General features: G+C 40.0%; 1 protein-coding gene across 1 annotated transcript in view; it reads left to right on the forward strand.

Moving 5' to 3' along the window:
* LOC126375874 (bicaudal D-related protein homolog) overlaps positions 1 to 16,773 on the forward strand; it is a 151,896-nt gene that overhangs the window by 117,742 nt on the left and 17,381 nt on the right. Inside the window, exons 3-7 of the mRNA XM_050022951.1 lie at positions 2,668 to 2,823; positions 3,584 to 3,757; positions 5,649 to 5,761; positions 6,665 to 6,798; positions 15,017 to 15,237. Of these exons, the coding sequence (XP_049878908.1) occupies positions 2,668 to 2,823; positions 3,584 to 3,757; positions 5,649 to 5,761; positions 6,665 to 6,798; positions 15,017 to 15,237 (798 nt within the window). The remainder of the gene's footprint in view (positions 1 to 2,667; positions 2,824 to 3,583; positions 3,758 to 5,648; positions 5,762 to 6,664; positions 6,799 to 15,016; positions 15,238 to 16,773) is intronic.

Here is a 16,773-nt window from a genome sequence, read left to right on the forward strand (position 1 = left end):
TTGACCTTGTCAGCTTTCCACTTGGGAGCCCACTTCATGGAAATGGGCAATTTGGGGGTGACGTCATCGGCCTTCAATGACGCAACCGTGGTTTACACGGGGCACAGAGTGCCAATCAGTACCTATTATACTGCCTGGGGAAATAAATATCCTAATATTATAGACCAAACGTCGTGGAGATCATTGGGGGAGGCCTATGCCCAACAGTCGTACGGCTGATGATAGACCAAACATCATAATTAAAGCCACGCTCTAGTCCATTCTTGTCTGTCAAAGGCTAAAAAAGACCAAATTTCACTTCCTTATAGGAGACGTCTGTTTCTTTCCTTGTAGCTTTCCTTGTTGCCTTGTAGCCTTCCCTTCCATGATGTTTTTAATAAATTCGTCGTGTCTTATTAAGTGTCCAATCATCTTGGGTCTTCTATCCTCAATAACTCTCGATATTTGCCTCTTTTCCCTTACTTTTACTAGCATTTCTTTACAACTTACTTTCTGTCCAACTTATTCTTTCAATCCTCCTCCAACACCACATTTTAAAGGCCTCGAAAAACGTCTCTCTCTGTCTTTCTGTGTCAGTGTCCAAGCTTCACATCCATAGAGGACGAAAGTAGTAATAGTAGACCAAACATACCGCGATCAAATGCAGGATATCTTAAAGAAATGACAGATCCAAACAATGATTTGAATTTGATATCAAGTGGAGTTTCCTTTCGGAAAATTCATAAATAATTTTGCTCCATACCTTTGCGACGGAAAATTCCACTTGATATCAGCTAAGAATCATGCTCATGGTCTAAATGGTCTCGCAAAGGTTTAGTTACGGGGTCACTAACACCTTCTATAGCATGGTGTAACTTAGTTAGCCGTCGGATACGTCGAGGATAGCACCTCTTCCAGCTGTAATGACAGGATGACACAAGGTTGACAGAAGTGACTGCTAACCTTTCAAGGTGCGACGGTGATTTGGTAGCATTGAGCCTGGGCAGGTAGTGAATGCAAAAGTACAATAACATAATAGGATATTTGACTGGGTCAAAGACAAATTCTAAAATGCTAATGTAGAAATCTTCTTCTTCTATCGTGTGGGTTGTGAGGTGAAGTACCAACCTCATCAACCCTGGTGTCAGGGTTACTATTGAACCGCTAAAGGCTGACATGGCTCATATAACGACTACTGATAACGACTATTGATATCTGCATCTGAAACTGCAAATTCTCAAAGGATTCGGGTTGCTCTGCGAAGCTTGTGAAATCTCCAAGAGGCTTTTGAGCTTCTGGAAGAAGTTAGGTTGGCTTATATAGTCAACAACAGCACGCATAATAGACCATCTCAGAGTCTACATGCGGAAAATTGAGCCCACTAGAATAACATAACTGTCTGACTGCATTTCTAAACTAAACACATGGTCATGCCGAAGTGATCTCGTCTGAACCTGTCGCAATATATCTGCCGTCACGGCCGCCGACGTCCTTCCCAAACTCGGAGGAAAAACTATTTCGCAAACACACCATCTCAACCCTAACACAATGAAATAACGAGCAAATTTGCAGAGCAGCGCTTGTTACACCCATTTAGTTAGATTAACCACGCTTGCTTTTGACGCTCTGATCAGATTCGGTGATTATAATGTTTTGTAAGCATTTGTCAAGTAGCTTTGTTAAAGTTTTGTGTATAGATAGACAAGAATCGACTAATATCGACTGATACATCACTATGCTAATGAAAGTTAAAAGACTACCTTAGGTACTTGCTTTTGTTGATTGCTTTTTAGATTAATTGATTCGATGTGGCATTTAATCCCCCGTGGTTTGTTCGCATAGGTCTTCGTCTTCCGAATACTACATTTACATTGAAGAAATCAAATGAACACATAAAATAATGAACTTACTTACTTACCTGAAAGATACGATAGTTGAAGGATTAACGAAGTAATACCAAATAGTGTCAACAATGGCCCCGATTCTTGGAGACACCTCCTAATTTTACTTTAAGTTATACGTTTTAGTTAGACGAATGATTGACAGCTCTTAATTTTAGGAAGAATGAGTAAATGAATGAATAACCCGGGCGAATCAAAAAGGTATGTCACTGGTATGCAAACCGTTTGACGTGTACTGTCAACATAATTCTGGCGGGTTATTGGCCAATTTAAAAATTTTAGACGGTTATTTTAGATTTGTGCTTAAAAGTGACGTGTATTCTATAAATTTTATGCCTGTCGATTACCCGTTCCTTTCTTTTTCAACGGATAAGAAAATGACAGCTATAACTTAAAATAAAATTAGATGGCATCTACAGGAAGTAGCACCATTATAATAGTAAAACATATAAGCCACTGTGGTGCACTGGCTTGCTTCTCAATCGGGGAGTGGAGTTTCCAACTCCGGTACCGGACTTGCACTAATAAGTTATATTAGTGCGGTTAGTATAATTTATCTTAGTGCGGTTTTCACTAACACAACTAGCTCGACCATTATAGAAGGATATCTCATCACCTATCACGTTAGTCTAACAGAAAGCTCGGTGAGATGTGGGTACTTAGGTCATCTTGCGATGGATGTACCTCTTGACTGAGTACTCCAATTGGCATATAGTTGTAAGCATATGTTATGTAAGATATATTACAGATAAAACTTCAATGACTAATACCAACATTTCTTCAACAGCGAGAAGAGGAGAAAGCCAGCCTGATAGCAGAACTGACTGCACAGAACTCGCGACTGACGGCGCAGTTGAAGGAGTCGTCAGCTGTGGAGGCGCAGCTGATGGCACAGCTCGAGGGGCTGAAGGACCAGTGCTCCATGAGGAAGACTAGTCTTCAGGTAATTTTATAAGTCAGATCAAAAATCACTTTGTGATCCCTAGTTTGGTTAGGACATTACAGGCTGATCACATGATTGTCCAAAAAGTGAGATGATCCGTGCTTTGGAAGGCACGATAAGCTGTTGGTCCCGGTTACTACTTACATGAGTCATGTCAGGGGCCTTTGGCGACTCAGTAATAACCCTGACACCAAGTTTGATGGGGTTGGTAATTCACCTCACAACCCCCACGATAGAAGATAAGTCAGGTCATTTTGAGGAGAATTTCTACTAATTAGTTACTAATTTCACGGGAGCTTTCATCAATTTTTGACAATGACACCCGTAAAACTACGCTTCTTTGGTGCAAACTCTAGCTTAGGCCTTGCAGGTGGACATTGACAGATGGACACCCATATTCACCCATATTAAACGGGAGTTAGCATGGAAAAATATATAATTTTAAGGAACCGTCAAGACCGTGTGATCTATTGAATTAGTCCAACTGCAATTTAATATAAAATCGAAAGTAGGTAAATCTGTCTGTTATCTTTCATGCTTAAACGCTGTGAACCTGAACCGATGTGATGAAATTGTGGTGCAAACATAAACTAGACTTTGAAAAAGAACTTTTGAAAGTTTTATCTTCTTCTTTCGAGTCGATAGCAGACTTATAAGAAAAGGGGGTGTAAAGGGACGTGACGCGCTATAATCGAAGTCCACGCTGACAACGACCTGAACGAAAAGCTAGTACTAAATCCAACCATTAATTCCTCCACAGGATCACGTGCACAGCCTAGAGTCACTCAAGGCAGAACTAGCGATGGTGACAGACAAGAAGGTGGACCTGGAGCGGCGGCTGACCTCCAGCCTGCACGACAAGGACAACCTGATGCAGCAGCTCGATGAAGCCAACGACAGGATCGTCGCGCTCGAGAGGCAGCTCAAAGAACAGGTAAGGTCGAAGTGGAGTATCTTACTTTCTCTATTCTGGTTTAAGTTACCAGAAAAGTTAGGTATGGTCTATGCTGTGCAAAAGGAAAAAGACTCTTCTGTATCGCTAAGAACAAAATAGAGTATGACAATGTGACTCGAGTAGAAGAAGTAAGTGAACCAGTCGCTTAATAATCTAAAAGTTTCCATTTAAAAATGTTAAAGAAAACTGTCAAACCATTGCCAAACTAATTCGCCTCAGTGGATTTATTCGCGAATATATACTTTTGGACGTGACTTATTTAAGATTTGCCGCAAATGGCATTAACTATTTGGCTGAGCAAATTGGGTGCGCTAAGGGCTCTCATCCGGTACAAAATTGTCAACTGGCCTGAGGGTGCAGGTGGTCGCGGACCTCGGCTCAGGGCGTCGTCTGAGCCGATTACATTTTAAAGAATTAGTTAACCTTAGTGAGCCGATAGCGATAAGAGCTGAATGAGGGAAATCGTCGACCACGCGGGGTCGGTATCGGCGTTCTGAAGTGTTTGTTGTCGTGAGCTGATTGGGCGCCTCTATGACGTGGAGTAACTAACAGCCGTCACTTCCTTGGGTCGTCCCCTACCCCTTTATCCATCCACGTTCATACTCATAGCATCTACAATATCATATACCCACATTAGAACCCTGTCGCACTATCATATTTGACATTTAATAAGACTTATGGTTTATTTGTCAAAAAAGTTAATGGGACATGGTTTCAAAGTGTATACACATTAGTACTACTAACCGTACGTAGTTGTAACGTCAGAACGTATAGAACGGTAACGGTCACGGTCACCCTCTCTGTTTGTTTGTCTGTTTGTTGTTGTTGTCTCTGTTGTATGTTTTGTGTTTGTTTAGTCTTAAATGGGATAATAAATTCAGTGAGGAGCTCGTTGGCGCAGCGGTAAACGCGCTCGGTCTGCGATTGTTGAAGTTAAGCAACTTCGTAAAGGCCGGTCATAGGATGGGTGACCACGAAAAAAAAAGTTTTCATCTCGAGCTCCTCCGTGCTTCGGAAGGCACGTTAAGCCGTTGGCCCCGGCTGCATTAGCAGTCGTTAATAACCACCAATCCGCACTGGGCCCGCGTGGTGGTTTAAGGCCCGATCTCCCTATCCATTCATAGGGAAGGCCCGTGCCCAGCAGTGAGGACGTTAATGGGCTGGTGATGATGATGAATAAATTCAGTAACATAGTAACTAAAGCAATATACCTTATTATATGCTGAGCTATTTACCATAGCATTCCAACATGTGTAGCAAAGTACATTCAGATTCTAATCTCCCGTGTGTAATATTATCTGTCATTTACCTAATAATCTGATAACATGATAAATATATATGTCTGCAGCTGTGATTGCTACCTGTATCGGTCTTGAGTAACATGTGCCAATAAATGAGTGTAATGACATCAATCACTCAGTAGTTATAGTGCAATGAGTAATAGATAACAATTGGGTCGGTGACTAGGTTGAAGATAAATTATGAAATTCTGTTTACTAAATAATGACAGATCTAAACCTAACGAAAAACATTTTCCTTCTTCGATTTAACATATTTACGAATTTTAATAAAAAAAATCGTAATATAGGTACGACATTATATCACGTTTTTACATAACGAACGTCTCATCCGCCTAAAACAACTGCAGCTTCCCACAACCTGTATAGCCGGGGAAAAGTAGCTGCAAGAAAAACCTCGGAGCAGGGCCCTAGACGTTCTTTAAAAAAACAAAATATTGTTATACACTTTGAATTGTCATTTATCTATGTTACCTACTGAAAAAAAGATATTGTTGAATTTGACTTTGAATTTTTACTTAAATAAAGTGAAGTAATATTTAATGTATTAATGAAGCCAACTTCTTTAACAGGAGCACCTCTACCACAACACCCTGAAAGAGCTGGAGCGTCTCCAGCGCTCGCACGACACCCTGGCCGAGAGGATCGGCGCTCCAGAACCGACTGAGACCGCGGACCCGGGCAGGTAACTAACACGCCTAGAAGTCCTAGGTTCAATTCCAGTTGAGGACAAGTTAAACAAAAATCACTTGGTAGTTTGGTTAGGATATCCCAAGTCTTCTTCTCTCGTGTGGGTTGAGAGGTGGATTACCAACCTCATCAACACTGGCGGCAGGGGGTTACTATTGAGCCGCCAAAGGCCCTTAACATAACTCATGTAACGACTACTTACTTACCAGTAACTAGTAACCGGAACCAACAGCTTATCGTGCCATCCGAAGCACGGATCATCTTACTTTTTGGACAATCAGGTGATCAGCCTTTAATATCCTACTACTAGAGATCACAGAGTGATTTTTGACCTGACTTATAAAATTACCTGAAGACTGGTCTTCCTCATGGAGCACTGGTCCTTCAGCCCCTCGAGTTGTAATCAATCAATTCCAGGTTGAATCCAATCACCTATTTTTATTTCCCGGTCTACTGGAAGAGATTTCTACTAGAAATAACTTGTACCGTTTGTCTGTCTTCTGTTAGTCTATTTGTCTCTATATCAAAGCTGCTCCATAAGGCACGTTAAGTTTGGTCCCAGTTACTGCTGTACGGACAATCTTGCAAGCAAGTAAGTCAGTATCCTAGGTTTGGAACGAAAATAATTATGACTAAGGTAACTTCAGTCTCTCGCCATATCGTGGGTGCAAGCTACAGAGGCTGCAAAAGATCTGGATAAGTGGAAAACTGTTATTCGGCTAAATTTCAACAAGGGATAAAATCATTAGAAGAAGAGAGAAGGTAACTTCAGTTAGAAATGCAATGCATGCGTAGCCAACACAGCACAGCAATTTGTATACTGGTGCTGATTTCCTTTTCGGCGTATAAGTCTGCAAGAATCGGGTAGATGTGATTTAAAATAAATAAATTTAAACAGGTCCCTGCACGCGGAGATGGAGGCTGAGCCAGAAGACCAGGATGACGGATGGCTTCGGAGCGAAGCTGTACAAGTTTACAAGCAGCTGCGATCATTGGCACTGCAGCTAAATACTGGCCACGATGATGACTCGGGTAAGACCATTGACCTCTGTAAACATACTACCAATCTCTGTAAAAAACACCCGCGGCGCATCTTGTCATTAAACAACTGCGTGTCAAGATCGAATTTAGTCGCAATTTGCGTAATGACGACGCTGTACAATCGATATTGCTCTTTATATAAACAACCATAACATCTTTACTATGTTTGCATGAAAAAGCAACCTGTGACGTCATAAGAAACCTAACAAAATATCGCACTTGTTATTACATGTTTCTTTATTAAAATTCATAAATAAGTTAAATACTTAGAAAAAGGAATATTTTTTGTCACCTTTATCTGTCCTTAGTAATCAGAATTTCATATTTTATCTTTGACTCGGGAAACTACAATTCACTGTTTTATAACTCGAATTTCAATTCAAGATGCATCTTTTTTAATTAAGTTATTTAGAAAAAAGGAAATGTTTTCGTCGCCTTTACATCTGTCCTTATTTAGTCATCAGAATTTAATAATTTATCTTTGACTCAGGAAACTACAATTCACTTTTTTATAACTCGAATTTCAATTCAAGATGCATCTTTTTTAAGTTACTTAAATAGAAAAAAGTCAATGTTTTTTGTCACCTTTACATCTGTCCTTATTTAGTCATCAGAATTTCATAATTTATCTAAGACCTAGGAAACTACAATTCACTGTTTTATAACTCGAATTTCAAGTCAAGATGCGTCTTTTTTCCGTGCCATTGGTCTCTGCGTTGAAAAGTGTGCCAATGATCATATCTCTACTTGCAATACGACCCAAATACATTGTACGTAACAAGCGTTATCGGTTTCTATCAAAGAATGCTGGTGAAGAAAACTAGTCATGAATCGCTATAGTCATTGCGATGTACGTTAGGAATTTTGTAGATCAATCTTTCTGATGCTATCAGTTCCTTTTTGGTTACCGCATTTGTGCGACCAAGTGAATGACATTCGGTTGGAAAGTCAGCTGACAGTCGCATTTGTAAAAAAAACCGATCCTAGCAAATGCCTATTCACTCTAGCCTTGAAGACTCCCAGATTATACATACACATAAACAGCCTATACACGTGCCACTGCTGGGCACAGGCATCCCCTCAATCAACCGGAGGGGATATGGAGCATACTCCACCACGCTGCTCCGCTGCGGGTTGGTGGAGGATTATAACGAGTTAAAAAACAGACAGCTCCAATTCTTTGCTGTTCGCATCAAAACGGAAAACACTAAAGTAGGGACTTTTTCTCATCATCACCCTATTCCGTTTTTCACAGGGTCCGCTTACCCAACCTGAAGATTTGACAGGTCCGGTTTTTTACAGAAGCGACTGCCTGTCTGATCTTCCAACCTGCGAAGCGATAATCAGACCAATACAGGTTAGGTTAGACAAGAATAATCAGACCAATACGGGAGTGTGGGTTTCCTCACGATGTTTTCCGTCAGCGCTGAGCACGTGTTAATTTATGATACAAACATGTATTCGAAAAACAAATTCGACAATCATTGGGCAACAACAACAATTAACAATTACAAAAACAAAAAAAAATAACACATAAAAATAATTACATTATTTTATTATTAATTATAATTATTATTATTTGACAATTATTGCAAGCGTTCTGCCAACTGGGCTACCACGGCTCAAGGGAGGGATTTTTTTAAATTCAAAAAAAATCCGCAATGAATAAGGAACCTTTGTTCAACCAGGTTATTGGAGCTAACTGTTTACCAACATTTCGTGAGACGAGCGCTCGGCGGCTCCTCGTGACGCTCGTGACGGCCTGTGCCAACGGGTGGCGTGCTAAGACGCCATAACTCGATGATATCACTACCATGATTCTGGTGCCCTGGTACTTTTAGTTGGCATAACATAACATAAGCTCACGACTATATCCCAATTGGGGTAGTCAGAGATACATCCATCGCAAGATGAAAGTACTCACACCTCATCGAGCTTTCTGTTAGACCAACGTGATAGGTGGTGAGCCGTATCAACTGTGGTGGTACCGGGGTTCGAACTGATTGCGAACCAATTCGAACCTTTTAACAGCTTGTATGTTTTATTTCGGGATTTGTTGTTGTGTTTGTCAAAGATAAATACACTTACCTACATTTATTTTCGTGGGAACCCATTTTTGAATCCCAGTTTAATATGCTACTAGGGCAATGGGAATAACCTAATTGAAAATATTCATCTGTAATTCTTTCGAAAATGATATTTATGCAGAAAACTCTTTGTAGGTTGGGATAGGTTGGAATTACAAAGATCCGGACAATCAAGGCGCTTCAATGAACACCTCATATATCAATTTCTGATAATTAGTTTAGAAGTTGGGAGGGAACAGACATACATACATATATAGAGGTCAAACACATGACCCTCCTTTTTGCTTCGCCGCAGTCGGGTAAAAAGGCAGTCACATTCACGGACAAGTTAGTTATTATTCATCTCACTCATCTCCAAGTCACGACGCAGACGGTGTTTTGCAATAGGTAAATTATATACCTATTGTGTTATATTATGTGTTATATTATAACACATAATGGTACTGATTCCAGTAGACACCATTTAATTTTAACTTAAGTTACCTATACCTGTCATTTTCTAATTCTAGAGCCGAATATTTCTCCCGCTTAAACATTGTTTTGAGGAGCTCGGTGGCGCAGCGGTGAACGCGCTCGGTCTTCGATTGTTGAAGTTAAGCAACTTTCGCAAAGGCCGGTCATAGGATGGGTGACCACAAAAAAAAGTTTTCATCTCGAGCTCCTCCGTGCTTCGGAAGGCACGTTAAGCCGTTGGTCCCGGCTGCATTAGCAGTCGTTAATAACCATCAATGGGCCCGCATGATGGTTTAAGGCCCGATCTCCCTATCCATCCATAGGGAAGGCCCGTGCCCCAGCAGTGGGAACGTTAATGGGCTGATGATGATGAAACATTGTTTTAATTGTTGCCCGTTATTATGTGTTTTAATTATTTCTCCCACTTTCTATCCGCAGCAAACTCACCCGCGGAATATTTTAAATTGGTTAACCCTCTGAGTCGTATCTACTTTTCTCATTAATGAATTAAGTATACAAAATACATCATAATTAGCCTCTATACGTCCCACTGATGGGCCCAGGCCTCCCAGTCAACCAGCGGGGTCGTGGTACATACCTACTCCACCACGCTGCTCCAGTGCGTGTTGGTAAAACACATAAATTAAAAATACAGTTAGCTTTATTTTTTTTGTTGGTGAAACGCAAATCGTAAAAAATATCATTGACATAAATTTTACGTAAATTACGTACTGTTTACACTTTTTAATATTTATTTATGTAACGTAACGAAATGTGTAATTATTTATTATAAGTCCTAAGTTCAGTATTTATTTATTACTAATTTTTAATTATTATTTATACCTTATAAGTTTCACTGATTTCGTAAGGAATATCTGTAAAACAAGTTTCATTTCACATTTTGAGTTTATTATGATTGCAATAACACTGCAATGATTGAGGATGTATTTTTATATACATACTTATAGGTATATAATAAATAATACGTACAGTCATGAGCAATATAATGTACCCACTTTAGGACTCTGTCGCACTAACATATTTGACATTTAGTGAGACTTACAGTTCAATTTGTTAAAAAAGTTAATGTGACATAGTACCAAAGTGTATACATATTAAAGCTCGTGCGTGACCGTACAGGGTAGGTTGTTTTTATCACGCTTGTCCAACAGGAAGCTCGGTAAAGTGTGGGTAATTAATCTTGCGATGGATGTAGAGGTACAATCAAAGACCAAAAGTTCAGTCACTGAGCCCAGCGAATCATTTGTAAACAGTGGTGAAATTATGAACCATTAGTTGTCATAATATAAATTTATATTTTTGTAGGTGTTATTGGTCTATTACAGAAACGACATGTAACCAGAAGGTCTTAAGTGAAACCAGTTAATGTATTACTTTGCAAGAAACTGATTGGACTTTTGCAGCTTATCGTACCTCTGACTACCCCATAAACTGCCTATATACGTCCCACTGCTGGGCACAGGCCTCCCCTCAATCAACCGGAGGACGTATGGAGCATACTTCACCACGCTGCTCCACTGCGGGTTGGTGGAGGTGTTTTTACGGCTAATAGCCGGGACCAACGGCTTAACGTGCCTTCCGAAGCACGGAATCATCTTACTTTTTCAGACAATCAGGTGATTCAAGCCTGAAAAGTCCTTACCAAACAAAGGACAGTCTCACAAAGTGATTTCGACAATGTCCCCATCGGGAATCGAACCCGGACCTCCAGATCTTCAGCCTAACGCTCTAACCACTAGACCACGGAGGCTGTTACCCCAATTGGGATTTTGTTATCACAACTAATAAATCAAATCAATCATTTATTCGCAAAGGATTCATGGTTTTGCCAACAGTTGGTAGGTTTTATGTAACATTTACTTACTTGAATAACATAACATAAGCTCACAACTCTATGCCCAATTGGGGTAGGCAGAGGGAAAGAGGGTAATACTTGCATATATGTGCTAAAAACGGGTAAAGGCCCTCAGCGCTTCAAATATCCGAACAACCATTTGCTGTCTCAGGCAAATTAACAATACATTGTTTTAAGTAAAAAACACTGTACTGTAGTACTGTATAAATAAATAAATAATAAGTTTACGCGGTTATTATCATAATTAAAACTCATAACCTCCCCCACTACCTACTCCACTCCAATCTCATCAGTCATCCCGTGATCATGGCACTTGCAACAATGTCGAAATGTCGGGAGTCTCATATCCCTATTTCAAACGCGGTAAGAACCCGTTATTATGTGTTTTATTATTATTATATTATATTATTATTAACAATACTTAACTCACAAAACATGAGTCAGTGATTCTAATCAATCCGTGATAGCTCTATTCCGAAGTGTGACTTCCATCGTAGGGTCACGGGTTTGATTTTCGGCTTGGGCTCTAAACCACATTCAACTTTGTTTTGGAGTGGATATATTATTCTCTGCCTACCTCCTCGGGGATACAGGCGTGAATTACTCTAACATAAATCATCGCTCGATTCCACTCATTCTCTAAATGATACCAAGAAATACGTAACAATTCTTCCTTATAACACAATATAGCGTGTACAATACGTAAAATGAGATCGCTTTATCGTTTCGACATGGGAAATCAAAGGAAAGTGACAGTGAAAGCATCATGGCTGAATTGACGCTGTTTTTGCGACAAGACCTAGGCCCTGGCAAGGTTTTTCTGATAATCGTCCACTTTAGAAGCGCAAAAAGTGGTTTAATTTAACCACACCCCGGACACTTCATACAAAACACCTAGTTTTACACATACGCTACACATTGACGTTATCGTACACGCGCACTTGTGTGTATGACGTCTGGCGCCCACAATATTAAAGACTAAAGTAAGACCGAGGGGGGTGAGGTAAACCTAGCTCAGCCGCTGGTGGGGAGCGGAGAGTTGCCGTTCTACACGTAGTTCGAGTATTATTCCTTATTCTATGGTTTAATATAAAATCTTCAGTAAAGTTGTTATCGTAAACGAATGTTTCTAAAATTACTGAATATGCACGTTTACATTTAAGTAAATTAAAATACGGGGATACCTAAATGCCACATTGAGGCAATTCATCTAAAAAGTAATATTGCTAATCGCTTTAAGCTATAAGGCCGCCATTTGCCATGTATCTAGTTAAGTGTCTTTTGTAAATATTTCCTTTTATTTTAGTGCAATAAAGTAATTTGTATTTTGTATTTTGCTATTTGACAGTTGTTAGCATTGCGCACTTTTACTGATAAGCGCAAATCTCAAGTTGACTTGTCCCCTTATTGTCAATTCCACACATTTTTATCACTGTCACTGTCGATTGTTTAAACGTTGTACCGGGTGAGAGCCTTCAGCGCTCCCCATTTGTCCGGCCAAGTAGTTAATGCCATCTGCGGCAAATCTACAATAAGACACGTCAAAAAAAAAACTGTCGATTGTCATAATCGTTTGCAACTTGGCTAAGGTCCTGTTTACTTGTTGGTATACAGTCCATCCTAACGTTTTATTGCGTTATAAAGTGCAATTATCTAAAATAAAGATCTAAGTAAGTATAGGTAACTTATTGCAATATAACATTAACTTATTTGAATCCACCAAATTCTTTTATTTAAGTTACAGTTCGCGAAATAATTATCGTGCACTTTAGAATCGAACGTTGCAAAACTTAATCTATTATAGTCAACAGACGGCCTTGAGCGACCTATGCAACATTGATACTTAATAAATTAAGACTTAATCTCTATTGTGAAGATTCGCTAATAGGTATTTCATATGTAGGATTGTGTTGTGTTGAAATATTTGTAGACGTGCTTTACATAAACTCACGCCCAGTAGCGGATTTGCCATAAGGATTTGCTGTTTTAAAGGTCTTCTTCTATCGTGTGGGTTGAGAGATGGATTAACAACCCCATCAGCTCTGGTGTCAGGGTTGCTATTGAGCCGCCAAAGGCCCCTGATATGGCTCATGTAACGACTACTAACTTACATCAGTAAGTAGTAACCGGGACCAACGGCCTAACGTGCCTCCCGAAGCACGGATCATATTTCTTTTGGACAATCAGGTGATCAGCCCGTAATGTCCTGTAACCAAACTAGGGATCAGAAAGTGATTTTCGTGATGTGTCCCCACCGGAATTTGAACCCGGGACCTCCGGATCGTGAGCCCAACGCTCAAACCACTGGACCGAGAGGCCGTTAAGGTTGCCTTAAATAAGAACCACTATTGCCATAAATAAGTAGTTACGTAGGGCTGATCACCCGATTCTCCGAAAATAAGATGAACCATGCTACGGAAGGCACATTAAACCTTTGGTTCCAGTTACTAAGTACTTACTGATCTTCTTATCGTGTCGATGATAAACTAAATAGTACCGGCCCAAAACTTGGCAACAAGTAGGTATGGCGCTATCTGCAGCGCTCATCAGATCCTCCTGCGTGCAGGTGTTCGGGCACGCAGGACACGATGTAAGATGTTCCATCGTTCTTACAAAGATGTTATATGATATAATGTGATGATGATAATTTTATGAGTCATCTCAGGGGCTTTTGGTGATTCAATTATAACCCTGACACCAGGATTAGTGAGGTTCGTCATCCACCTCAAAAACCACACGGTAGAAGCGCGTACATATGAAAGTCAAAGCGAATTATTCACCAGATTTTCCTATTGTTAGATCATGAGAAAAACTATTTTTAAATTGTAATTCGGTTTTGTAACGCTGTGAGAATCAATCGGAACGCCTAATGGCGCATTGTGTTGATATCGTAATCATGTTATGATATAAGCCAATGTAATGTTTTACATAAATGACATGCAACCAATGTGAACTTTTTGTTACATCTCGACTTGGGAAATTGTCTACGATGATGGATTAGGGAAAAAAACCTACGATTTTTTTTTGCAAAAGTACCTATAGGTATCTTGGGAAACCGATTACAATGAGATGGAAGATTAGACAAAAAAATATTCGACTTTAAAACGACGACTTCTTTTTAAAATATTCTATACCTGAGAAATTGACTACAATGACGGATTGAGTAAAAAGAAAAAAATATTCAAATACAATGTTCTGAGCTAAAAATAGCCTAGTGAAATGAAATAGGAAAGTTGCGATGACTCCTACATTGCATTTTAAAGTTGCGGATTCGAATTCCGTAAATGCCATAATTCTTCTATTATTAATACCTACTTGGAACAGCCTCTTGGGGGCATTGTCGAAATCACTTTGTGAGACTGTCCTTTGTTTGGTAAGGACTTTTCAGGCTTGAATCACCTGACTGTCCGAAAAAGTAAGATGATTCCGTGCTTCGAAGGGCACGTTAAGCCGTTGGTCCCGGCTATTAGCCGTAAAAACACCCAACCCGCATTGGAGCAGCGTGGTGGAGTATGATCCATACCCCTCCGGTCGATTGAGGGGAGGCATGTGCCCAGCAGTGGGACGTATATAGGCTGTTTATGTTAATACCTACTACGCAATTATTGGAGGGTAAATCGATGTAGCGGTCCAGCCAAAACCGTTTTAGAATAAGGAGTAATACGTCACACTCCCACGTGAGTTAACAGGCGACATGCGGACTTGTGTACTTCTGAGGGCATTTGTCCCTTGTTTCTATGATCTGTGGTCATACGTAATTCCTGAGACTCTATGTGAATAATTTCATCCACAGGGCTCCACTCAGACCTGTCGCTGACATCTCTGGACGGTGAAGAAGGCGAGACGCTGCGTCGCGGGGCACTCGCCGCCGCATGCGCGGACGCCGTCGCCGCATACGCCACGCTAGAAGGATCTAGAGTGAGAGACTCGATCGCGGCGCACGCGCGTCGAGCGTTGGAGCGAGAGAGGCAGATCGATGAGAAGAATGAACTTATAGCTGACTTGTCTTCTAAGGTGAGTGTTTTTGTTTTTAACTGACTTCAAAAAAGAAGAGGTTCTACAACGTGACCATAGATTTTTTTTCTTTTTATAACATATATAGCCACACGCCTATATCCCCAAAGGGGTAGATAGAGATGTATAGTACACTCACTCCTCGCCAGCTGTGTTTAAGAGTGGTATTAATAAACTAATTTCAGCTTCGAGACTGCCCTCAAGGTCATGCCAATGTGACAGTTCTCATATAAAAACAGGGACTTGAGCATGATTTTGAGGGCAGTCTCAGCTGAGTTTATCTATAGGTCTCATATACATATATTTATAGGTCTCATGTGAGAGCCGAGCCAATTGCCATTTTCCGGGTATGAATCCTGAAAACGACCTAATATCAGTTCAAGCCCAAACATGGATTCAAACTCGTAAAGTCGATTTCAATGGTGTATAGCCCGAGCCGGGATTCGAACTTAAGACACTAAGTGGCATGTCATGCGTTCTCTGAACAGGGCTATCACGGAGATACATGCATAAACTCACGCCCGTAATCCCTAATAGGGTGGGCAGAGCCACAAGTAATCAAAGACAACTTGCAGCCACTGTTGATACGATGTCTTAAGCTGGATATGATAAACCTTATGGTGATAAGGATTCAACCTATCGCCCATAACACGGAGATACAATTACAAAAGTACTAATGTCATAATCAGCCTCACATTTTATTACTTAAATGTCCCAAAAAATGTGTTGAAAACTGTACGGTTAATTAATGTGAAGAAACAACTGACGGTTTCCCTTCATTTTGAAATGTAAGATCTGCATCTTACTAACATCTCTTTTTTCTTATAAAAACTGCATTGAAATGTTACCAAAGTGTAAAATCAATAATCTCGTTTAATAATAATCTGTTTCATGTCGAATTTCACCCGCAAATCAGTAATCGGTTTACGATTTATACGTAGGTACTTAGTTACAAAAACCGTTGATGGTAATATCTTCAATGTTTTCGCGTCGAAAATGCTTTTAGTAAGTATATACTTAAATCATCACTTATTCAAGAGCCACGCTCTTGTCGGTGTAGCATTCTCCATGCTACTTTAAGTAAGTTTTTATTTATTTATTTATTTATCAATGTTCTAGAATTATATTTACAAGACTATTCCAATACAATCGTTCACTAGAAATATACATAATTATACAAATCTTAAAGTAAGAGCATGAAAGTAGGATCAATGCCGTAGAAAAAGGTCTTTGCGTAGCATCTGCGGTGTGAAGTTGAGTGATAGAGTGAGAAACAGTGTGATAAGACAGAGATGTGGTGTAAAAGACGATATAGTGAATAGGATTGAGAAGGGAATGTTAAGTTGGTTTGGACACGTAGAGCGGATAAAGGATAATAGAATTGCAAAAGCGGTATATAAAGCGAAAGTTGATGGTAGGGCTGGCAGAGGAAGACCGAGAAGGACTTACGATGACCAAATTGGAGATGTCCTTAGAAAAGTTTCAATACGATCTACTCTGAACCGGCGTGCGTGTATGAAGCGATTGATGAATGTG

The sequence above is a fragment of the Pectinophora gossypiella genome, chromosome 20, assembly GCF_024362695.1.
Source record: "Pectinophora gossypiella chromosome 20, ilPecGoss1.1, whole genome shotgun sequence".
Taxonomy (NCBI): Eukaryota; Metazoa; Arthropoda; class Insecta; order Lepidoptera; family Gelechiidae; genus Pectinophora; species Pectinophora gossypiella.